Source organism: Urocitellus parryii, chromosome 2, assembly GCF_045843805.1.
Source record: "Urocitellus parryii isolate mUroPar1 chromosome 2, mUroPar1.hap1, whole genome shotgun sequence".
Lineage (NCBI taxonomy): Eukaryota > Metazoa > Chordata > Mammalia > Rodentia > Sciuridae > Urocitellus > Urocitellus parryii.
In genome coordinates this window covers 92,868,939-92,893,828 of record NC_135532.1, presented here as the reverse complement: position 1 = coordinate 92,893,828, position 24,890 = coordinate 92,868,939, and the positions used below count along the sequence as shown (strand labels likewise).

General features: G+C 55.1%; 1 protein-coding gene across 3 annotated transcripts in view; it reads right to left on the bottom strand.

Annotated features, from left to right (window-relative positions):
- Sema3f (semaphorin 3F) overlaps window positions 1–20,719 on the bottom strand; it is a 29,236-nt gene extending 8,517 nt beyond the window's left edge. The window contains exons 1-6 of one of the 3 annotated variants that reach the window (XM_026383749.2): window positions 20,181–20,719; window positions 15,956–16,114; window positions 2,408–2,568; window positions 2,239–2,301; window positions 2,008–2,127; window positions 1,170–1,262 (exon numbers count right to left, since the gene is read on the bottom strand). In XM_026383749.2, coding sequence (XP_026239534.1) covers window positions 1,170–1,262; window positions 2,008–2,127; window positions 2,239–2,301; window positions 2,408–2,568; window positions 15,956–16,067 — 549 coding nt within the window. In that variant the 5' untranslated portion in view covers window positions 16,068–16,114; window positions 20,181–20,719. Of the gene's footprint in view, window positions 1–1,169; window positions 1,263–2,007; window positions 2,128–2,238; window positions 2,302–2,407; window positions 2,569–15,955; window positions 16,115–19,776; window positions 19,869–20,180 lie in introns of those variants that run through there. The other 2 variants (XM_077795261.1, XM_026383751.2) reach the window with 2 other exon arrangements.
- Between the last annotated feature and the right edge of the window lie 4,171 nt (window positions 20,720–24,890).

The following is a 24,890-nucleotide window of genomic DNA, read 5'->3' as shown; positions in this document are numbered from 1 at the left end:
TTTTCCTGGGCCAAGGAAAGACCGCAGACCTGGCCAGGGCAGGGGGCACAGGTTAAGGGCCTGGGTCCTGTACTTTGCCATCAGATTAGACCAGGCCAGAGAGCTTTAAGATTGCTGTGTCCCCAGGCTTTACGCCCTACCTGTAGTCCTCAGGGTAAACAACAGGCCAAGGCTTTCCTGCCTCTCAGCAGAGCCCCCCAGGCTCCACATCTCCCCCTGGGAGCCAGGAATTGGGGGATCCAGCCTAGACCACACGGAATTCACAAAGCCCTAGTGCCTCCCAGCCTAGCCTGGAAGATGATAGGAGGGTTGGTAAAGGTACTGGAACCAGGATGAGCTCCTGGACCTGGCAGGAAAGGTAGGGAGAAGGGAGGGAAAGGGGAGAGGACAGAGACAGAGGCAGGAGGAGGTGGCAGCAGGTGGCAGGATGGTGATGGGAAGGTGCACACAGGCCCACTTCCAGTTACACTCTGCACACAATTTCCTGCACACACAGGGGCTGCACACACAGCTCCACACATGTCACCACCAGCACACAGAACCCATGGCTTACACCCTAGACACACACTCATGGAATGGAATGACCCGACTTTTCAGCATTCCCCACTACACGTGCACACACTCTATCATTCACCGGCAGCCCCTGTCCCCCTGCCCGCCCCTGCCCAGCCCCACCTTGCCCAGCCCAGATCTGACTCCTGACTAGTGAACAGACATCACCCCAGAAGACAGCCCCTATATGTGCGTGTGCAGGGTACCAGATGACCCATAGGAGGCATGAGCACGGACACCTATCAGTCATGCATCAGAGGGCACGCACATGCCATGTTCCCACTCTGGGCACTGAAAAAGGGTGCTCTAGAATATGTTGGTATGTGCTCATGCAAGTCTCCACACATGTTCTCAGGGTGAGGCACAGCTGTCTCCAGGGCTCCTGTCTTCCCCACCTGGTGGCTTCATGATTTCTTGCCTGCAGGGGCCACACTGAAGCTGACAAGAATCCAGGTTGGACTGCCTTCAGTGTCTAAGAGCACTGCAGGGGAAGGGGTGGGAGCGGGGTGGGGAAACAGAGGTAGAGAGGAGCCCCTGCTGGACTGAAGGGCAGGCTCAGGATGAGTTGACCTCAGAGGCTGTGCTGCCTAGCAAAGGCCTGGAGGGATGAGGCCCACCTGGCGTGGGGCTGCAGGTGTTGGGCGGAGGGCACTGTCTGTGGCTCTGCTGCCGCGGCCTTTGACCACCTGCGTTCGGGTCCATGGTGAGGCCTGAGAAGATGAGGAACAGGGGTTAGAGCTGGGGGTGGCAGGGGCTGGGGGAGCGGGCTTGGGCTGCCAGCCTCTCATACCACACAGGCCAAGTACACACGTGAGCACAGGGCCCCCAGAGTACAGATATGCATGTGTACGTGCACGAATACACACAGGCTTGGCACACACTTACACACACATGTGCCCCTTAGGTCCAGTCGCTCTCTCTCACATATGCCCTATGAGGTCACACCAGCTCACATACATGCCCACATGGAAATGGAAAAGGGCAGAAGCAGGCAGGGTGGAGCAGAACTGAAGAAGGGGCAGCTCCCCCCAACCCCTGAACCCAGGAGAGGAAGGCAGCTGTCCCTTAGGCCACATGGCAGAAGCTGACCCAAGCATCTAGCCTCCGGAGGCCAAGGTCCCTGCCAGCCCCTCTGGCTTGGCTGCAGGGGAACAGTCCACAGACGTAGCCAAGAGAACTGTTGTCAATGTATGGGGCAAGTGCTTACTATGTGCCAGGCATAGTGCTAAGAGCTTGGGATCATTAGCTCTCTGCCTCCGCCTCACACCGACCTGTGAGAAAGGCAGTTGTTAGCCCCATTTCAGGTGGAGAAACTGAGGCTCAGAGAGTTGAACAAGGTCACTCACCCACGGTCACAGGGTTCAGAAGTAGTAGGGCTGGGGCTCATGCCCATCAGGACCCTGAAATGCAGGTATCAGTGGGGATAATACAGGGCCAGGGTGGGCCAGGGCTTACCTGAGCACGGCGGCCACGGTTCACATAGGTGCACATAGGGTTGTAAGCTCCTGTCCCGCACACATACAGGTGTGTTCTGTTCCAGGGCTGGATGAGCCTGACGAAGTTCCCACACTCACCCTGAGACCAGAGAGAAAGCTGAACAGATGCACAGATACCTGCCTGGTCCCATCTCCTCTCTGGGTTCGTTCATTCACCCTGCTTCCCACCTGTGAACCCCACAACACTCACATTGCCATTCTTGCCTGAGAGCACGCACTCTTCAATGCGCTGAGGGGAGGCCGCCCAGTGGATCTGCAAGAGATGGGGGTCAGAGGGTGCAGCCTGCTGGACAGGGCCCTGTGCCCTGAGATCCCACACCCTTATGTCCCCCATGCCCTACTTCTAAGATGGCCCTTACAATGAGGGGTTCGCGATTGATGTCATGTAGGTCCAGGGACAGCACATAGTCCTTGCTGCCCACATACATGCGGTCATGGTCCTCATCCTTGAGCAGAATTCGGTAGTCAGTGGTGTTGAGCAGGAAGTTGAAGAAGTGGGCAGTGCCTGTGGCCTTTAGCTCTGTGAGTAAAGGACAGGGCACCAGTTAGGATTTTCAGGTGACCATCCAACCACATTCCCTCTGAGAAAAAGCACTGAGGCCAAGGTGTCCCTCAGGGACCCCTCCACATCTTTGTCTTAAGTCTCTTAAATTTGATCTCCCAGAGCCTCTGTAACTTCTTCTCCAGTCCCTGACAGGCTGGGAAGAGAAAGTGGGACAGGTGAGCAGGCCAAGGAAGGAGTCACACCCAAAGCTGACTCATAGTCAGCCCTAGCCAGCACCAATGAAAGGGCAGTGGGTTTCAGGCCAGGGTGAGTGATGGCATCAAAGTGTCTCTACTCAGTGGGGGTTAATGCTCCCACGCTCGGGGTGAGGCCAGCTTCCTACATGAGCCTAAAAGGGTTAATGAGCAGGTAGGAATGGGGGTCAGGAACACATAAGACACATCCAGCATGCAGACGCTGGCATGGAGCCTAGATGCCATATCCTCACCCTGGCTGTTCACCAAGCAGAGGACACAGTTGGTGCACAGCCAGGTCCCCACCTGGTTTGAAGCAGGCTAGCAGGATTCTGAAAAGTCCTGCCATGCTGTCCAACAGACCTCTGGCTTTTTCCAGACTCCAATGGAATGATGACTCCAATGCTAATGATGGAATACTCAGGCCACTTTGAAGTCAGAAAGAGGGGGGAAAGAGGCTCTCTCCTTAGTGCCTGAGAGCCCCCGGGGCTGGGACAAGGGGCTGGTTGGGTCTCTGTTTTCTATTTGGCATAAGTCTAGCAACCTTATCCCCCTTACCCCCAAGACACTGGGAAAAAGTCCTCCTTCCTGGGGAGGAAGGACAGGAGGGAGCTCAGCCAATGACAGACACAGGACTATGAGAAGCTGCCTCTGGGAAAGCTAACGTGTCCCCTTGGTAAGCTCCTTCTCTGCCCACCCTCACCTATCTTTAGTTCAGCAAGCGAGAAAACATGTGATGAGGGTGATGAATACTTGTATGCACAAGAGGCTAACGTGGGAGCACATAGAAGAGCACATGTATACACACAGTACAGGTATGTGTGTGCATGCGTGTGTGTGTACACACACACACACACACACACATCCTGCAACAGCTGAGGCACTCAGCACTTCACAGGTGGGGCAATCAAGAGGGAGGCCTGGGCCAGGCTTTAAGGCACCTGGAGGGAGAACAGCTGGGATCTGAAGCCCTGGGCACAGACTGAAGTTGGCACTAGTAAGTGGCTGTCCTTGACTGGCCTGGCTGATCCTGACTCCATTTGTGTGCCAGGGACCCTAGGATGGGCTGGGGACTTTGCCTGAGAGTAGCTTCAGACAGGAGCTCAAAGATGTGCTGGGCTGGGCATGTAGGGTAGATGAGGCGGGCTGGGGGCCAGGAGCTCCAACAGCTGATCTGGAGTTCATGTCTGGTACTAAGACCTCACTCTGAGAGGCTGGAGGGTCAAAGTAAGGCCTTGCCCTTCCCAGACTTGACTACACAGCAACAGAGAATACAGGTGATGACCTTGGCCGGCTGCTGGGACGCAGGGACGCCAGGATGCCAAGGGATCAAAGGGCCGATTCCTGCCTGGCTATGGCCTCACCCGCCAGTCCAGCGGCGCCTCAGAAGTCCTAGGCAGGGCAGCCTGGGCACCTGTCCTGCACCTGTTGTTGGGCCACTCGGAGTCTCCCGCCTGGCCACCCAATCATAGTGACAACAGGAAAGTAAACACTCCCTTACCCCCCAGGACTGGGAAGTGGCCAGAGAGGAAGTGGGACTGCCAGCAGAGCCCCTACTGGCAGGGACAGCCCGCCAGGGGCTATTTATACCCTGGCTGGGGGCATGGCCTTGGTTATGCCCTCACTCATCCTGCTGGACTAGGGGGTGCTTTGGGGACAATGGAGGGGTGAGGGGCAGAGCTCAAGTGGCCACGTTCAAACATAGCACCTGGGATAGGGGAAGCTTCAGACATCTAGCTCCCAGAGACCCGAGCAGTCATAATCCCTACCCTCCATCCCTGCTCATCCTTGACCTCCATAATCCAGACCCTCCCCTCTGCTTGCCATGACTACCATGGCCCATGCCCCAAGTCCAAAAAGACCCCAACCTACTCCCTAAGTCCCAGTACTCCCCAGCTTCCTCTGCAGGGGAAAGATTACTTGGCAAGTGAGGAACCTGAGTGCACAGAAGGGGGACAGGAGACTAGCCTTCACCCAACATCCTGTCCCTGTACCCTCTCCCCTATCTGTCCCTGGGGGGAGGTAGAGTGGTGGGCGCCTTTTACTCACTCAATCATCAAGCACTACCACATGCAAAGCCTTGTGCTCACTTATCCAGTTTATAAGTGAGGACATCAGGGAACAGAGAAGGGAAGTGACAGGCCAGAGTACAGCGGGGATGAGATTCCTACGTAGGTCTATGGCTGAAGGAGGGGGAGGCCCTGGGAATCCAGTCCTGGTGGTGGAGACCGCCTGCCAGCAGAGCCAGGACCGGAAGGTGACTCGCCCTCCATCAATAGGACACATGACTCAGGACCCTTGGACCCCTCCCAGTGGCTGCGGGATATGGCGTCAATGGCTCTGGAATTACAGGACCCTCTGGTGTCACAGGACGTGATACTTTAGTCACTGTGGAAATGGTGGCAGGGTAAGGAAGCGATGGAACCCAAGATCAGGAGTCCTTGGCTATGGCTCAGTTTCTAGAGAGGGCTTTGTGATCCCAGTTGGGGCACTCTGGCTCTGTGGGTCTCATTTCCCTGCCTAGGACATATCCTGGACCCTCCTAGTACTGACATTCAAATTGATCCTGAGTGGGAGTCCCTTTTTGATCTTAGAGAAAATGATAGCCAGGCATTCTCATCTGCTCTTTCCCCACTCCATGGGCATCTGTCTTGTGGGGATAGGAGAACTGGGACAGGGTCCCAAATTCTCTGCCTGAGGAAGCAGGCTTCCTTCTAGATGTCACTGTCTCTTAGAGGATATCCTCCCCCATTCCCATCCCTGCTGCCCCATTTCCTAGTGCTGGGGTGGAGAGCAGAGAGGGCTATGGAGAAGGAAGGAGCTTCCTGTTGACTCAGTCCCAGCCTCTACCAAATCCAGCAGGTCCCCACCCACTTCATCCACAGAAGCAGAGCTAAATCCCAAATCATTCATCCAAACTGGACTACAGAAGGGAAAACTAAGGCAGAGAGATGTAGGGGTTTCTCAGTGTCCCAGGTAGAATTAGGGCTAGGGCTCTGGCCTTATTAACCCACATCAGGAACATTCATGGCAGACGGCAGGAGAAAATAAAACAAGGAGCCCCCAGGAAAGGCCTGTATTCCTAGCTGCAGAGAGGAAAACCGAGGCTCCAGGGAAAATGGCGATTATCCCAGGTCGTATTCTGAAAGGTAGAATTGGTGTCTAGTACCACCCCCTAACCCATGCACCACAGGACAAAGGAACTGAGGGGCCATATTCATCCAAGGACCCTGGATCGGAACAGAGGTGGTCAAGTAGCCTTAGATACCTTTCTCTGATACCCACAGTTTATCAGTAGAGGCCAGAACAAAAAGGTTCCAGGGGCCCCAGGTGGCATCAGTGTGGGTAGGGGCTGATGTAAACCTAGCCTGCTCATATCTTCAGGTCAGGCCCACCTCAGCAACACTTGTCCCCAGCTCATCCCTGATAGCAGGAGTGTCACCCCTCCCCCATGATCATAGCAAAATTGAGGGAGGTCAAGATTCAAGGCCACGAAAGCTTTGACCTTGGCAGGAGGGAGGGTGGTATGCCTGTGTGACGCCTCCTGGGAAGGCCCCCACCCCATCCTCTCACCAAGGCTAGGCATGAATTGGGTGGGGCAACATCCGGGAAGGATTTTCCCCTCATAGAGGAAGGAAGAGCCTTTTCTGGCATCAGACACCTCATTTCCGCAGCCATTTGCTGCCTCCAGGCCTCTTCCTCAGCCATCATACAGCCAGTATTCTGGCCCAGAATGGCCTGGCCAAGGTTCCGAGGCAAGGAACATTCTTTGTGCCTGGGGGGGCTTCATCCCAGGGGTCTCCTCATCTTTAGAGGGGGCAGTAGACAAGGACAGGCTCTGAGGAAATGTGTACACAGCTCTCACCAGAGACCCCAAGTGTATGAGGGGTCTGACCCCTGTTGCCCATCTCTAGGATACCAGGTCTGCTGCCAGAGAGGCAGGGTCTGCAGCAAAAAGAGGGTCTTGGAGCAGAGGTGAGCACTCCACCCCCTTGGTTACAGCTCCACAAAGCAGGAGGGCCTGACTGACAGATTCACCTCCCCGGAAGAGCTGGGGTCCAGAGAGTGACAGAAAGGTCTCTGCAGTCTACCTCTGACCTGTGACTTCATGTGGGTTAGTACAGCCCTAATCCTTGAGCTTTAGAGAAAGGGGATTGGGGGTAAAGAGGTGGGGTGTGCCGGCCTGGGTCTTTGTTAGTATATTCCATCAAGAAGACAGACCTCATGACCTTCTGAGGTTGGAAGACGTGGCAGTGACAGGAGAGTCAGGGACCAGGCAGTCTGTACTGGACACCCCCTGTGGGCTCTAGGGAGGGGGCCCCCAGCCACTTTCACTTCCCCAAAGCTGTAAGGGGCCCCAGAGGAAAGTCCAGGGCTGGACTGGCCCCCTGGCTTCCAGCCTAATCCTCTTTTAATGAGCGGCCAGCCGGAAGGCCTCAGCCCCTGGCCACAGCCCTGCAACCCTGGGAGCCCCAGCCAGTGTGAGATGGGGGCAGGGCAGCCCAGAAGCCTTTGCATTCGTGGTGTCACTGCTCAGCACACCCAGTCCACTCCTACCCCAATGCCAAGCCTTCAACCACTGACCAGGCCAACCCAGGGTCCATCATCTGTAATGATACCTGCCTTGTGCTCTCATGGACCTTCTTGGGCACTCACCATTTATTGGAGGCCAGGTCTTACATGGAGCTGAGCAGGGGAGGCTGTCAATGCTGATCCCTTTCCCCACCTTGGGTGTTCTGGATAGAATCCCTGGAAGCCAGAACCAGGGTTCGGCCCTGGGCTTAAGATGCCCTTGCCTGGTGGTAAGCTCCAGGTTCCTCTGGCCCTCCTAAATCCCTCAATACTTGCCCCCCCCCCCCATCTTCTCTCTGGCCAGGCTTTCCAGATTAAAGATCCAGAGGCCTCCCAGGGAGCATCCACACCCACTCCCCTTCCCCTCAGGCAGGTGAGCCAGGTCGGTGCCAACAAAACCAATTAAGCCACTCTCACCCAATTAGCAACTAATTATGGCCTCATAGTCCATTCAACATAATTAACATGTAAATGACTCCTCGTGTTTATATTCAATCACCACTCTGATTGAATTTAATTTAAATGTCTGAACTGGGGATCCAGTTACTCAATTTCACCACCTAGAGCTGCCACTTCTGGGAATGTGGCTCCTCCAGGGGAGAAGAACCCAAGCCAGAGAAAGGGGTGGGGGACAGTGCCACTGGTGCAGGGCCGGATGATGGCTGTCCCTACATCCTTGGCACATCTATCCCAGGGGTTCAGGGAGATGATGAGGAGGGAAGAGCTCTCAGTGGGACCCTCAAGATGGAAAATCCTCTGGAACAGGGGCCTCTTCTTTTAAGGGCTACTGTAAACATCCCAGCTGTTCAGTAAACACTAAGCAGGGGTAGGAGCAGCCCAGCTGGGCTAAAACTCTGCTCTGTTCTTCCCTCCCATTTCAGTTGCTGGCGGGTGGGGGCTGGGGGCTGGGGCCTACAGGCCTAGGCATGCTGTTCCCACGACCGTTCTGCCCCAGTGCCCACCTGCTCCGCCCAGGAGGACAGGCTGGGGGCTGGCTCATCTCTGAGCCAGGAAGAGCCAGCCAGGAAGAAAGGAGCAACAAGGTCATCCCTGGGCACACATCAGCCCAGGACCAAAAGTTCCACACCTTGCGCCCACAAGACCATCCAGTGACTTTGGACCCTCTGTCCCAGCAGATGAGGGCTCTCCAGCCTAAGTGCCTCCACTAACTCCTGCTCATCCCATGGCCCCCTGATGCCTGATCATTCCAGGTCTGGGCTGGTGGTTCAGGAGCCATGAGGTTCTACACAGATACTTAATGGTGTGAACCTATGAGAATACACGCGGGCATTTGCAGGGTGGGCAGAGACCAATGCCTGGGCTATCCTTGGGGAGGACACAGTATGATCAAGAGAAGTCCTGGTGCAGGGGTGGGAGGAGGTGACCAGGGCCTGACAGGTGGATCTCTCAGGAATGTGTCCCAGGAAAGGTAAAGGGATAGGGAGAGAGGTTGGTCCTAAGGTGAAAGGCTTGCGCTGATCCATTTCTCAGGTGGAGAGAGTAAAAGGGCCTTCAGAGATGCCTCCAGTTCCAGAGGCCCCAGGGGCCCACTCCTCCTCCCACATTCCAGACCTGGCCCGGAAACCCCTCATTCCTTCCTCCACCACCACCTCCTCCTCCCAGTGACTACAAAAGACAACAAACTCTCCATGGCTCATTTACTCCGATAAATCACCCAGCTGGACAGGCCAGGATGGGACGACAGGCTGGTGGGTGTCAAGACCCTCCCCCTGCCCTGGGCCCAGCCCCTATCCCTGCTGCCCTCCTTGGACTCCTGTAGAACCTGAAACCTCTTCACAACACCCTCATAGGATGCCAAAGACAGTTTAGCCCCCTTGCCAATATATTCTGATGGGAAAACGAAAGTATAGAGATCCGGGCTCAAGGTCAGCTTTGAGGCTGTGGCAAGGCTAGATCAGAAGCCCAAGCAGGTCTGAGCGGGCAGCCAATTAAGAGAAGGCAACGGGTATGGCACACAGGCCTAGTGCTGGTACAGGAAGGGGTTGATCAAAATGATATTGCAAGCATCCCTGGACTGCGGCCACCTCAAGGGCCAACCACCCAGCTTCAGTGCTTGCAGGAGTCCACAAGTCCCCAAAATTCTAGGCACTGCTCTGCTAGTTGTAATGTGTAATGTAATGGGGGGGAAACCAGGGCTCAGAGAGGCTAAGGCACTTGTCTGAGGTCACACAGTCAACAAGGATAGAACTGAGGGTTTGTCTGCCTTCAGGGCCATGCTGACCGGCTGATACACAAAGTTGAGGGCTCTGCCCATGGAGGGAAATAAGGGCATCCACACTGGGCCCCAAGTCGGAAGAAATAAGGTTCTTGGCTCGTTGCTATAACTTCAGAGGAAAGACTAAATTGGGGTAGGAAGTCAGGGAAGGTTAGTGTTAGGAGTGGGTGAAAGTAAGTGGGGAAGAGGGAGGGAGGAAAGAAGGAAGAGTGGGGGAAGGGAGTCTGGAGCTGAGGTGTCCAGGCCCCAAGGGCTTGTGGATCCTTGCTTTGGGTTGGTCTCTGCCCTACACAGTAATGTACCAGCTGGCTAGCTCTTGTCCCTCCTGTAAGAATGCCACAGTGGCCCTAGCAGAGCCTCGTCCCCCACCACAGACCGGTTCCCTGGATCCTACACCAGCAGCCACTGCCCAAACCCCATTCTCTGCTAGGTCAGGACCAGTGGCCATGGTCTGGAGCCCAGGAGGACTCTACCCTCTCCCTCGGCAGCCTGGGTGCGGGGCTGCAGGCCTGCCAAGCGCAGGCGCCCATGTGAGCTGAGCTTTGGATTGAGGCTGCAGCCTTCTGGCATCCAGACCTCTGGCAAAGGCCCTCTTGCTATTTCTAAGAAAAATGCAGCAGGAATCCTCTCTGCTTCTCCAAGGGCTCCCTTGAGACAGGGCTCAGATTCCCAGGACAGCACCAGGCCAGGAGAGGCAAACACATTCTCTGCCCTGCTGTGTAGATGCCCGAGTGAGCAGCCCAAGTCTGGCCACCCTAACACAAGCTGCAGGAGCCACAACAATATCCACAGAGGGAGTCACTGGAGGTGATCAGGTGCCCCAACCAGGCTCTAAGTTGATCTCAGCAGGAGGCTACTTCCAAGGCACCCACTCTCCCCCAAATGCATCTCTATCATTAGAATTTTCCCACCATCCATAATTAGTACCTCTGCCATAAGAAAAGAGCTAAAAGTCACAAGGTTCAGCACTGCATGCCCCTCACCCCTGCTTTTCCCTCTCTATAATCTCCCTTCCTCTGAGATGCTGTCTCCTCCAGATGAAGCTTACCAGATACCTGGATGCTAGTGATAGGAATTCCCCTCCTGACCCCATCCATCCAGCCTGCAGAGCTCAGGGTCCTTCTTGCAGTTCTTTCCAAGTACCATCCCCCTAAACAAAACCTAGAATTCCAGAGGGAGAGGTGTGTTCACCTTGGGGCACTCCCCCTCCTCATCTGTCAGCCACCATCCTGGTCACTGAGACTTCCGTCACTGCTAGGGCAATAATAGTATTCATCCCCATTTTGCAGGAGGTAGTGGGAGCAGAGAAGTACACTGCTCAGGGTCTACCCCATACCAGGTCACAAGCAAAGCAGCCTGAGCCTTCCGGATGCTGTTTCTAGGGAGTAACTACCAATCCTACTTTTCATGGGGGGGAAACCAGGGCTCAGAGAGGCTAAGGCACTTGTCTGAGGTCACACAGTCAACCTCAGAGGTTTGTCTGCCTTCAGGGCCAGCCAGCTTAACAGCCACCACCTCTGCACCATAACAAATTTAAGTGTTCTACTCAGCCCTGGGTGTGGAGCTGGCAGGCTCCCAGAGTCAGGGGTCAGAAAGTTATAGCCCTGAAGCCACCTTCTGAGCTATCACTACCTCTGGAAGGATCAAGGGGTCAGAAGTGCTTACACACAGGTGCAGATAGCCACAAGGCCCCTCTGAGGCTGGCTTGCCTCTTGAGCCACAGGGTGAAAGATGCCTTTATGGGCCAGGGTGAGATTTTTATCCTGGTGGTTTCTCTTTAAATTCTTTACGATTACGAAGCAGTGGGGGCTGCCAAGGAACATGATTTACTCCTTGAGCATGCACCAGCTCCATGCTCGGTGCCAAGGGAAGCTGGAGCCAGGCAGGGAGGGGCGGGCAACATGCCAGGGAGCTGGAGACGAGGCCTGTGCTGGGGAGGCCCAACCAGTGGCAGTCCCATCCAAAGCGTGGCTGGACCCTGATGGGCAACAACTGAAGGCCCCAGCCCATGGTCCGGCTGAGTCAGACTGGGCCTCACACAAATTCTTGGATAAATTCAATGACTCTGTCTCTACTTTCTCCATGGGCCAATTGTCATCCTGGTTCATCCTGGAATACACACCGATCCCTATCCGATTAGTTCCACCTGATCCCAGGTCAGCTTCCTGAGGCCACTCTTGGCCTCAGAGCTCCTGGGTCTCTTCCTTCTACTCTGCAATTGAAAGCTCTGTGTCCCGGTTTGGCTGGCCATGGAGCCCCTGAGGGGCAAGAACAGATCATCTAGCTCTCCAGCCTTATTCCCATCCCCATCCCCACCCCAGTAGCTAAGCCTGGTTCCAAGGCTGCAGGCCTTCCACCTTAACCCCTATTGTGACCTCTCCTGACTTCCAACCTTGTCATTTCCGAACAAGATCTGGCAACCTTGGTCCTTGGATGCACATGCAAATGATGGGACTGGTACTACTCTTCTGAGCCATTCTCCACCCAGAATCTAAGCCAAAGCAGGTGGGAGAGCATCGACCAGCCCCACCCATTTATCCTTACTCACTAAGGAGCCAGCCCTACCTCGGGTCAGAGAGGGCTCAGATGCACAGAGGCTCTGGACACCGAAGCCCCTTTTCTTTGGGGTCCTGGTTGTCTCATGTCTGACTTAAGAGGGCTTCTTGGCAGACACTGTTCAGTAGAATTACAGCCTGAAAATAAGCAAACTCCGATTCTGCTCCTTTAGTAGACAGAAGACAAGAGGAACCTGCCAGTGCCACACCAGCCCTTTCCTCGGGAAACAATACTATGACCACTGAAGCTGGCTCTGCAGGATCTTAGAACCCAAGCTATAACTCATGGCTACAGGTTGTGCCACAGCATCACCAGGACCCCACCCTCCACTCTCAGTCCTGGAACAGGTTTAGGCATCAAGCAGAGCCAGGCACAATTTCAATCTTCCACCTGGGTGACCTGGGAAGCCCCCCCTGAGCCTCCTTCTCACAGGAAACTAACTGGGCAGCCTCTGCTCAGGCCTGGGAGAGACTACAGCCTGGTTATCACAATAGGCACCTACCCACCCTTATTTCCATTATTTTCATCTTTCCTGACCTCCCCTCACAAGGTGACCCTTTGTTCCCTCTCCCTTTTCCTGCCTCAGTTTTCCTCGTAGTCCAACTGCCTGCCATCACAAGATCCCTCTCTCCGACCAAACATCTTTTGACCCCAAGTCCTGGCCAAAGCTAGTCCAGGCAGCAGCAGTGCATTGAAGGGCGGCTTCCTGGGAAAAAGTAAACACTCCCCAAGCTAAACAAAGGACCGGGCAGGGCCTTGCACCTCCCTACTGTTGCAGGGGATGGAGGTGGTACCCCAGGGCCTAGAGTCATCTCAGGGTAGGGAAAGGAAGAGCTTTTTCATGGAGACAGTCTGTGACTGTGGGTGAAAGGGACTCCAGACCTTGGGAAAGTGGGGAGGGGAAGAGGGCCCCAGTCCCAGGCATCCATAAATTCTCCAGAACCCAGAATCAAAGAGCATTTTGCCAACTCCTGGAAAACTGTCCCATTTTACCCCTCACTTGGACCTGACCTTGTCTGTGCTGCTGATGGAAGCTAAGGAGATCGGCCATAGGAGTTACCAAGCTGAATGAACTCTGGGCCTCTTTGACCTCACAACCTTCTAGTTCTAAATCTGGCTGGGGTGCCTGGGCGGGCAGGGCAGCAAGCCCAAGTCTGGCACCAGTTCCTGCCTTTGTTCCTTTATCTGGCCTGAACAGTGTGACCCCTTATGCCAGTACCTCTGCTTTGGAGGGTCTAGCCCTACCCAGGCTAGAACTGGTACTCCTGCTTGCAGCAGGAAAGGGGAGGTCCACCCTGGATCCCTGAGGCCTGGGCTGCCAGTTGCTATATATATATCCAAGCACAGAAGGAGAAACTGAGTCAGGGAGCACAAGTGGCCAGCGGTGCTTCTGAGAACAACCCTTTCTATGCCCCTCCTGTGTACCCTGGAAGGAAAAACTCCCTTCCTCATTTCCTAGTATGTAGCCTAGCTGTGGGAGCCCAGTTTCTCTAAGCCTTGGTCTTCATTCTTTCTCCACAAGCATTTGGTGAGGGCCTTCTCCTCACTGGGGGACACTTGTATATATATAATCAGCTGAGATCATTTAGCATGAAGGACTCAAAGCGTCCAGTGCACAGTGCACACTGGCTCCCCAGGGCACTGATCAACTGAATATCCATTGTCTTTTCAGCTGTCTACCTGAGAGCACCTTGTCTCATCCACAGCAGTCACCAGCATTCAGCCAGGGCCAGGTGCACAATAGGTGCCCAAGAATCTGCTAAATTGAAGCAATTAAGCATAACACTAGAATGCAGGGCAGGTGGGGACAGGGACAGTCATTCTCTGCTGGTAAACCTGCCTGGGGAGGGGGTGGCCCCAGACAACCTCCAGCCCCACCCCAGTCCTCCACAGCATGGGGCACCCTAGGCTGGTTGCCAGCAAGCATGGCTTTTAGTCACTGTGGGTGTCGGCTTCAGAACTAATTGAGAGGGAATCGACCCAACAAGATGTGGGCGCTGGCAAGGCCAGGACACCAGGGTTCTATTTCTGGCCTCGCTTCTGCCTCTTGCTTGACTGACCTTGGCTCTGTCCTTGCTTGAGACTCAGTTTCTCTCTCTGGAAAACAGGGACAAAAGCCTTTGCCCCTTTACCCTTGGAGGTCCAAGAAGGTTAAAAGGAATGTCTTGTCCTCCCTGTTTCCTTGTGTGGATAATAACAAGAATGATACCCAGAGTGGACACAGGATCCCTAGGGTATGGAACCCAAGCCACCCCTCCCTGCCTCTGTGAGGGAAGGAGATATTCCACTGGCCCTGCAGACACCCTGGGCAGGGAAGGACTGAGGAGTGGACCTGACCCCTTCAAGATTTATTAATCTGTTCTGAAGAATTCCACCAGGGAAGGGTGGAGGTATCAGCAGAATAAATATCTCACCTACCCAAGCCTGGGAAAGGGGGGTGCTTTTCTAACCCGAATGGATTAACTCTTCTCTGCTCATTTCCCAGGCCGTACTGAGGACTCCCTCCAGGCCCATCTTCAGAAATTCCAGAAGTGAGGGGCTAGGAAAGCTGATGATAGGCAGCTCACTCCCCACTCTTTCCATCTAGTTGCCTGGGTGGCATGAGGCCAGGGAGGGGCCCTATGAGAGAGGGGGGGGGCATTTGGTAAGATGGGGGCTGGGTCTCAGCCAAGCCTGAGGAAGGAAAGGTCAGCCCAGCCTTTCAATATGGCTGCCCGGAAATCTGGCCAGCCAAGGCTGAGTTGGCCCCACCCAGGGCAGAGGAGGCTGGACAAAGTTACCTCTGGCCAAAGAACAGCTGAGGCTGAGAACTCAGCAATGACCCCAGATTCCCCAGACCCCGGCATGGCCACTGCCCCTCTCCCCAAGCTCAGGTTGGACTCTGGAGGCCACATCCTCCATTGAGGAAGTTGCTAGCCAGGTGAGCTATATGTCCTCTTGGGTGCGTGCACCATGTATTCACCTGCCCAAGTGGATTAGGCGCGAAGGTGATGGAGCTGGGAACTAGCTGCAGACTCCAACACATCATTAAAACCTTCCAATGGCACTGGGGATGGTGGCATGCACCTGTGGTCACAGCTACTCAAGAGGACGGAGGATGGCTGGAGCCCAGGGGTTTGCAATCAGCCTGGGAAACACAGTGTGGCCTCATTACAAAATAAACAAGCAAATAAAATAAAAGACAAACAAACAAATAAAAACCCTTCCAGTGATTTTCCAATCAAAGTCTCACTAGGGATCCAGGGAGCAAGGTCTCATAATAGCATGAGTTTTCCCTGAACCTATAACAGGCCACAGTGACTGACTCCCAGATTCCTGGGAACCCCTCCCACTTGGAAATCATAGGAAGGCTCCTTGGAACCCATGCTCCAACAGGGGAGGTGCTGCTCCTCCAGCTTGGTGAGGCTCCAGTGTCTGCCTCAATATCTCCACCCAGGGGCTGCCCGGGACACCAGCATACACTACAAAGCAGTTGCAGGTTTAGAAGGAATAACATACCCATTTCCTCAGCTGTCACCTTCAGGGAATCAGAGACAGATTCCCTGAACACCGTGAGCCACATAGCCCAGGAACATAGATGCCCAGACTCTGGACCCTTTGTCAAAATATTTAAGTGGTCCAGTCTCCAGCCTTTTCCAGCAAGACTCCATCTCCTGTGTTGCCCTTCCCACCATGCCCAGGAAAACCCACGTGGCTGTACAATCTGTCCCTTTTTTGCCCCGACCCTTCTTCTCTTTCATGTGCAGTGGAGTCAAGTGCTCTGAAGAAAGAAAGATTTTTGGGGAAGATCAAGGCAGCCTCTTACCTTTGTATGAGAGCCGGACGCGGGGAGTGGCCTGGAAGTGGTCTTGGGTAGGGGTGGCTGACCAGACCCCAGTCAGTAGGGAAGCCCAGAGGAGGAGACCAGTGACAAGCATTGTGGGAGGGGCCTAGGGCCCAGGAAGCAGGCTTGGTCTCTGGACACCTAGGAGAGGAACAAGATTGGAATGTATGAAGCACATGAGGGATTCCCTCCTTACCAACATTTCCCTTATTCAATTTCTGCCCAAGGTACCTCAGTTTCCCTACCTGAACAAAAAGAGTAATGGGGGGGTCTTCATGTTCACACACCCCACTTGGGGCCATGAATGCTCCAGTGTGCAGACCTGATATATGCTCTTCTGCCTTTGTCTGGGAAAGTGTCACGGACAAACAAGACCAGGCCATGGTGGGTGGCTTGGGATCACCAGAGCTAATGAGGAGCAGCTGGAGACTTAAATTCTACCCCTCATAGAATCCTGAATTACATTCAAAGGGTCTAGCATGAGCAGGTGATCTTGGAGCCCTCTCCAATCCCCAGTAGGCTCTCTCCCCTGCACCCACTGCCAGGAAAGTGGACTCCTTTTCTCTCTCCCACCTTGAGCAATGGAGGAAGAGATGGGTTTCATCCCTGACTGCTCTAGCCAAAGTTTCCCTCCCAGTGGATGCAGGGAAATCTGGACCTGATTATTGGTGTGTGGAGAAGCACGGGAGAGAACTGGGAGGATGAGCAAGACACACACAGACAGCCTAAAGCAGAAGGGACAGCATCAGCAAGGAAAAAGAGATGTACAGAATAGCAGGGCTCAACTTTACTAAAATCAAAGCAGGAAGGACCCAGGTCAGACAGGCAGAAGGACTTCCTGCCAGGAAAAGTTCCAGTTTTGACCCTAGAGGGTGAAGAAGGGAAGCTAGGATGGCCAGTGGGCCTGGGGCAGGGTATGAGATGGCTGAATTACCTCCTTCAGACCCCCCACATCCTTAGCAGATCCAAGTTTCAATACTATGTTTTTCAAATATTGTCTCCCCAGGCAGGCTGGCTGTTGGGTAAACGCAGCCCAGCACCAGTTGTCAGAACATATTGCTCCCTCCCGGCATAAACCAGCGCCAACTCCTACCACCCCCAACACACACACACACACACACACACACACACACACACGGAAGCATGGGTTGGGGGGGTCATCAAGAATGATAATGTAAGCCCCATTCCTTAGTCTGCCCTGTCTGTTCCCAGGGAGGTAAGACCCAGGCCCATTTCTAAGACTCTTTTGGGGGTGGGGGGCACTATGGCCTATTACTCCCTTGACATTGCTAACTAATGCTGAGGCAAGAACCAGGCATCACATCGGACTCTTAGGCCTCACTGGACAGACCCTCATGCCTTCCCAAGACCCAAATCCCCTGAGCTCTTTTCTCTCCTGCCAAGGCAGACCACTCATGGTTCCTCAAACAGGAAGTACAGCTTCAGGCCTCCTGGCTTATTCCTCATGTGGTGCTCTCTGTGGGAACATGGCTCCAGAATGCCTGGCACACCTCTCATGTTCCTTAAGATATCCTCCATCCCAGATGCTCCCTCTTGAGGAGGCCAGTTGGGGGTGGGGAGAATCAGAACCAGCCCCTCCCCCCCCCCAGTCTGCTGGGGCACAAAGCTAGTGCTGACGGAAAAGCAGGCTCTGATAAGGGGGATAGGTGGGAGAAAGGGCTGTGCAACCCCCCTCACCCACCTGGGAGGCCCCCCACTAACAGTCTTGGATGTACACACTTCAATACCTGCATGCCTATGCAGGTCCTCACAGGCATGACTTTGCTCAAGAACTTGACCTGCTAGTGGGGTGGGGCTCAGGAAAGCTGGGAGATACTGTCCTGGCTTGGGAGGATGCATTCTCAGTCCCTTTGAGAGCTTTGATTCTATGTAGCAGGGGGCTCCTGTCAATCTGCCTCCCATCTACCCCTTCCCCGTGACCTCATTTTTCTTGCATCCATTTTCATGGTGACAAAGGTCAGGGTCACCAAGGACAGAAGTTAGATTCACCCAAGGTGTCCAGAAAGGTGGGGGACTTCCCACAGTGCCCCTACAGGGACCTCCTACAATGCTCTGGCCCTTGAGAGAGGTGAATGGGGGATGTGAAGTCCGCTGGGGTCTCAGGCCTAAGTCCAGGCTCCCTCTTTAGCCTAATGATGGCAGAAAGAAGGAGAAGGAAGGAAGAAGAGGGAAAGGACTGAAAGGGAAAGGGGGAGGAGGTATCCACAGTCCCTTCCCCTCTGTCAGCCCCTAGATGCCTTCTACTTGGCCCCAGCCCCCTAAAAGCCCCCAAATCGGAACAGATTCAAATGGGTGGACAGAGAAGGAACAGCCACCGCCACCTGGGAGCCCACCAGGAGGAGGAGGGCTGAGAGGGAGAGGAGGAAAACTGGCGGGAGGGAGTAAGGGAGGGAGGAGGAGAGAGGGAGGAGGAGAGAGGGAGGAGAGAGGGAGGGACGGAGGAGAGACGCCTGAACAAAGAAACGAGGAGCTGGGGCTGGCAAGGGGTGCAGGGAAGGGGCGGCTAGAGGAAGAGGTCCGGAGGCACCTGGGGGCTGGACAGGGGGCCAGGTGGTTGAATTGTCCAGCCTGATCCAGACCTCCCAAGCTCAGTGAGGGGTGGGGGGTGGACAGCCTGCCTCAGGAAAGGGAGGTTGGCTCTTCTGAACTGAGAACTGCCTAGATGGAAATAAGACAGAAACAGGGGCTGTGGGGGAACATGGGGAGGAAATTATTAAGAGCACCCCACCAGCTACTCAACCCCTCAGATATAAACCACCCACCCACCCCCCAGCTCCTTCCTGGCGGCTGGCTCCCCCTCCCCCAACACCTCATGGACCAGGAAGCAAAGCAGCCCCAGCATAGCTGGGACTGAAACCCCGCTTTTGTGGCCAGGGTTTTCCAGTCAAGGTCACCTGGGCCTGGCTCCATCCTCCCCCCACCCCAAGGTATGCAGAGCAGCAAGGACTGAAGCTAGGGCTGCTGGCCTTCTCTCTGGCCCCCACCTCTGCACTTCCGGGCTTGGCTTCTTCAGAACTGAGGGGGAGCAGTTGGGGTAGGTATGCCTGTGCCCTTGTCTTACCCAGACACTATACCCCATGGGGTCCAGGCACACCCCCCTGAGTAGCCTGGGAAGAGGCCCCAGCTCCATCTAACACGCTGGGCTGGGATGAGTCTCCTGATCCCTGGGCAGTTTTCCCATCTCTGCAACTAGGATAGTGGCTTCTGGGAGACAAACTGGGTGAATTTAGAAGGACAAGGGGTCTCCAACCTGGCTCAGCTCCAGGGTGAAAACATTGGTGCCTTCCATTTGTCCTCTCTCCAGTCACTAATCGGCTGGTGGCAAAATGCAGCTATCTCAAAAATTAGGAGTTATTTATCCATCAAGGTCCCCAGTTCTAGTTCCAAAGGACTCCTCTTGCCAGCACTACCTAATTCCTGGGCCACCCTGACATCCTCCTGTCCTACTTGCTCCAGGCAAGCCCATCAAGCCCCTATTGACCCTGTTACACTTAAGTAGTGGGGCCCTGGGTTCAAACAGGGGCTTGACTACAGGATCATTTCCACTTCCACATGCAGGGGACCCATAAACCCAAGCAGGACTCCCTGCTGTAAAAGCAAACCCAAGATGCAGCTGAGGGTCAAGGGGATGGCAAAATGCTAGGAGAAAAACCTCTGAGTTGGCTGTGTTCCTGCCCTACTGATCAGGGCAAACCCCTACCCCCGTGGGTGCTGCCAGTATAGCGCTTTCCTTCTGACTGACCCGGTCTTCAGATAGGGACACTGAGGCAGGGCAGGCGTACCTAATGCAGAAGAGTGCTGCCTCAGGCGTTAATGGGAAAGAAAACTGAAAACAGGAGAAGGGGAATCGGAACTCCAGCTCCAGGAGCGTGAGGGTGAAGGTATCCACCTATTCGGATCCCTGCGGGTGGGGGAAAAAGTTGCTTTGCACACTGGTGACCCCACAGGCCACATCACCCAAACATCCATGCATCATTATACAGCCCCAGAGCTAAGTGGTCCGGGCCGCTGGGACAGGTACGAAGCCCACCCTAGTCCTGTAGCCTCCTGCGTCTTCGGGCAATGCCTCGGCTTGCCGAGTCTAGCTCACTGGACACTTCTGCAGAGTTGCAGTGCCGCGGATCCCAGAGGGGTCGCGAGGTGGCCCGGCCGCCTGCCCACTCCCTCCGGTTACCGCTGCACTCACCTTTTCTGAGGCGGTGGGGCCTGGGCGCCCGGGCGGTGTCGACTGCAGTGGTGGCGGAGCGGCTCTTGTTGGGCCGGCCCGCTCTAGCGGCCCCCCGGGGCCATGGCCCTGCCCGCACCCTCTTGCCGCTGCGCTTGAGCACAGATCCACACCGGGGCCGCGGCTTTAACTGGTTCCGCGGGCTTGGGGCACGTCAGCAGCCGAGGCCCCGGGCCCCAGCCCGGGCCATGGGAAGGATCAGGGGCGCTCGGGGCCGCCTCCCCCGGGGCGGGCTGCGGGCGCCCCCTGGCCGGCGCGCCGAGGGCGCATTCCCCAGCGCGGGGCGCGGACGGTGGCGCGCGCTCGGCTTCGGGGCGCTGCGCTTGGCTCGGCCCGGTGTCGCTGCGCTCGCCTGGTTGCTGGACTGAGGTCGGGCGGCCGCGCTGGGCTGCACGGTTCCTCGAGGCGCGCCCTGGCCCTACGCTGCGCTTGGGGCTCCTAGGACCGCCGCGGTTCGTTCGCTTTCTGCTCTGGTCTCGCGGCCGCTGGCGGGACAGGGCGCTCGGAGCCGCGCGGGGAGCGCCAGCAATTGGCCGCCCGTGGGCGACATTTGCATAGCACGGCCCCGCCCCGCCCCGCCCGGCCGGCCCCACCCCCGGGGCGGGACCCGCCCGGCCGCCGCCCCGCCCCCGCTCCACCTGTCCTCGGGCTGGGCTCAGCGTTCCCAGGCGGTGGGCAACCCATGCCAGGGGAGGCTAATCTGAACCCCGCATCCCCGCCCCCGCTTCGCGGGCGGCGCCCCCGCCCCGCCCTGGCTTTGTCTCTCCGTGGATACACCGTGCACATCGCGACTGGTGTTTACCCGGGCACTCAACTCCCTGGCGAGAAGGGCTGGCGCCGCCGGGAAGCAACCAGCCTGCGCTCACCTGCGCACCCCCTTCAGCGTCCCTCCTTCCCACTCGCCGCCAACCGCGCCCGAGGCACCTAGCTTGAACCCAGCAGCGCAGGACCTGGGACTGCCCTGGCTGCTCAGCAGGTGGCGGTGCAGCCCCTGGGACTCCTGACACTGCTGGACCTTCCCGCGGGCCACCGCCTCTAGCTTAGGGCCAGGTCGGAGCAGTCCAGCCAACAGTTCTGTCCGGCCCTCCAGATGCTTCCCCCATTCCGTGATCACCTCAATAACCAGCTCTATTTCAAGCTAGCGGCTCCCAAAGACTATCCTTTATAATTCCATATCCCAGAGAAATCAAATGAACTGAGGCCTCTCCTAAAAGGGACACTTGCTTTCAAATGGCCTTGTGATAACCCAAGGGCTCAACAACTGAACAGGGGCTCACTTTGACCTCAGGAAGGGACCCTCTGCTCAACTGAACCTCCAAGGTCATGTCCTCATCAGCCAAGACTACTTCTCCCTGCCCTATGCACTTTGCCAAGATCCCCAGAGATTCTGGCCCTCTTTGTCCTCTGCTTCTTCTCTGTCTTCTACTCTTTCCTTCTCCAACTCTTTTTCCCTCTCCTCTTCTCCTTCCTCTCCCTCTTCCTCTTTCTCCTCCTCTCCCTTCAGCTTTGTCTCCTTCATTTCCCTCCTCTTCCTCCCATAATCTCTCCTTCTCTTTCTCCTCCTTCCCCTGTCTCAATCTGGCCTTTTCTTCTCCCTCCTCCTTTTTCTCTTGTTCTTTCTTCCTACTCTTTCTCCCTTTCTTTCTCTTATCCTTCCTTACTTCTGTTCCTGGCTAAGACTCCTAGGAGCAAACCTCTGTCCCTCTGACCCACTGACTGATGATTTATATTGTAGTGTGGGACAGATCATAGGATCCTGCTGAGGACTCAGGAGCAGAGTGCTACCCACATGCTTTGAGCAGAGGCTGGGCATTTGAGGTGAGGAAACACCAACTGGGGTTATGGTACCTATGGTGATTGTGTCTGCACCTCCTCTCTCTGTCATGCTTCATTCAAATTGCTGTGACGCTCAAGTGGTAGAGGGCATGTTTAGCATGCTCAAGGGCCTGGGTTCAATCCCCAGCACCAGTGGAGGGGTGGGGAATGACAATAAAACCCTGTGACAGTCATCCTTCTTTATCCTCACTCCTCTGTACCATAACCACCACTGAGGTTATTACCACTTTACCACCACCACAGCAGCGAGGTCACCTTCACTATGGCTTCAAGCACCCTCTCTTCCATCCTTTCTCAGCCTCCATGGTGTCCTCATAGCCCATCCACTGCTGTCACCACCCTGGCATTATCAGCATCATCATGAACACTAAGGCAGAACTGTGAGGACCTGACAACACCTACAGGTTGCAGGGTCCAGAAGGAAAGAGACTCAACTGATTTGTTCATGAAGTTCCACTTAGGTGACCTGGAAGGGGAGGGACAGAGGCAAGGGGAAGGAAAGAGAGTTAGATTTGAGCCTCATTACAGGATGGAAGGCCAATTTCTCTCATAGATAATTTGGGGACTGAATAATCAATCAAAAAAATAGTATTATTGCAGCAGTGAATCCTCACTGAGTCCTTGCTCTGTGTCAGGGGTAGGCTAAGCATTTTGTATCATTGTAATATGTTGTTATATGATATTATTTGGAGTAATATTGTATAGCTTTCTACAATTTTGCCTTCAACTTCAGGGATCTAAAGATCCTATTGAGGGCTGGGGATGTGGCTCAAGCGGTAGCACACTCACCTGGCATGCGTACAGCCCGGGTTCGATCCTCAGCACCACATACAAACAAAGATGTTGTGTCTGCCGAAAACTAAAAAATAAATATTAAAATTCTCTCTCTCTCTCTCTCTTTTTAAAAAATAAAAAAAAAAGATCCCATTGAAACCAGTCCTGGAAATCATAATTCCCAATCACACCAAGAAGCAATTATCCCCATTGCAGAGAGGAAGAAGTAGAGACTGGTAGAAGTGGGGCATATGACCATCAGTCTTATGGTGACTGAAGAGGGCAGCATTTCAGGAGCTTTGAGAACCCAGGACAGAATCTGGCAGGGCACCTGTAATCCCAATAACTGGGGAGGCTGAGATAAGTTTCTGAGAAACTTAGAGAGACCCTAAGCAATTTAATGAGACCCTGTCTCAAAAAATAAAAAAGGACCAGAAATGTGACTTGGTGGCAAAAACATTCCTAGATTCAATCTCCAGAACCAAAAAGAAAAAGAAAAAACTTCCAGGACAGAAGGACCAACTAGGGAACCCATGTGGAGCCGAGGCCTGCCATCCCAGACACAGGTGCTTAGAATTGGTTCTGAGTCCTAGAGCCCCATGTGGAGTTAAGGGAGTTCAGTAAATCTTTATTGAACAAATAAGAGAGCAAGGCCCTGCAACACTCCATCTTGATCTGAGAGGGAATATGAGCCAAGAAGCCAGAGAGTCAATTCCTCACTCTGCTACCAAGCTGCTATGGACTGACTGCCCTTACCCTATGGTCTCCCTGACACCCATATTCCTTCTGTCCTCCCCTCAAAAGACTACTCAGCTATTTTAGCTCTGCCTGAGAATCACCCAGGATGCCCAATAGTATGAAGTTCCACTTAGTTGACCTGAAAGGGGAATAGGGCAACCCGAAGGGAAATAGTCAGGCCTCCTCCCCAGTGTGCCAAGCATCTTCTTCAACCCTACACTGCCCCCAACTCCATGGCCCACCATGGTACCAGTCTGGTCACATGGGCTGGGGAGGGGTAGAGACAGAGAAACAGGCTTCTGAGGGGTTTCTGGGCCAACAGTGGGATTTACAGTTGGGAGAAATTGGCCCAGCCCCCACCCTGGGTGATGATGCTGTCAGCAGGCAGGAGAGTCTTGACAGGCTCCTCCCCTAACACCCCAGCCTTTCCACCTGGCCCGACTTTTCCTGGCAGTACCCAATAGTGTTCATGTCTGCTTCTTTTCCTTCTGACTCTTCCAGGCTGTGCTGTGGGGACTGAACTGCCACCTCTTGGCCTCCTGCTACGTGCATCCCCTGTCTGCTCCTGGCCTGCCTGAAGCAGAAAAGGGGAGCCCCTTGATGCACTTCCTGAGAGAGATCCTGCCTTTCTGGCCTGGCATATGAAGGCTGGCCTCAGAAAGCCTGGACCTCAGAGATTCCCCCCATACCCCGAGGATGAAGGTGGCAGCCACACCGGCACTCCCTCCTCTGCCCCAGTCTCGGGGGAACCTGTTTCCCGGGCCTAGCAGGCTGAGCAGGCCCTGGCCCGCCTAGCATTGCTGGCTCAGGTTTCCCCACTTTCTGGTTTTCTCATCTCCCCTGCCCCAGGCGCCGCCTGCTCTTTGGCCCAGGAACCGGATCCTGGAGAGGGGGAGTGTTGGGAAGGGGCCTGGAGGGGGTGTGGGCCAGCTGGTTGGGCAGCACCAGGAAGGGGGAGCAGTGAGGAGTCACCATGGCTCAGGGCCAGGATGAGGTTTGGTTCAGCTTTCTCCTGCCCAACCTGCCCCAGGGGCTGGCTCTAAGCCGATCAAAAGCTGGAAAGACCCACCTCCCTGGCTATTCCCCATAGCTGCCACCAAGTCTTTTCTGCTGTTGTTCCCTCTACCAGGAATGTTCTTCCCAGACTCCAGCACCACTAAACCCTGCATTTCCTCTAGGATTGGGCCCTTGGCCACCTCCTTCACCCATAAACATTGCCTCTTTCTGCACAAGCCTCCTTTTTTAAGGTTGCCGCATCACATCTTCCTCTTCCCCTATTGGGCCCCTCGGGATCCCAAACCTCTTCCAGGAGCTCTATGCTGT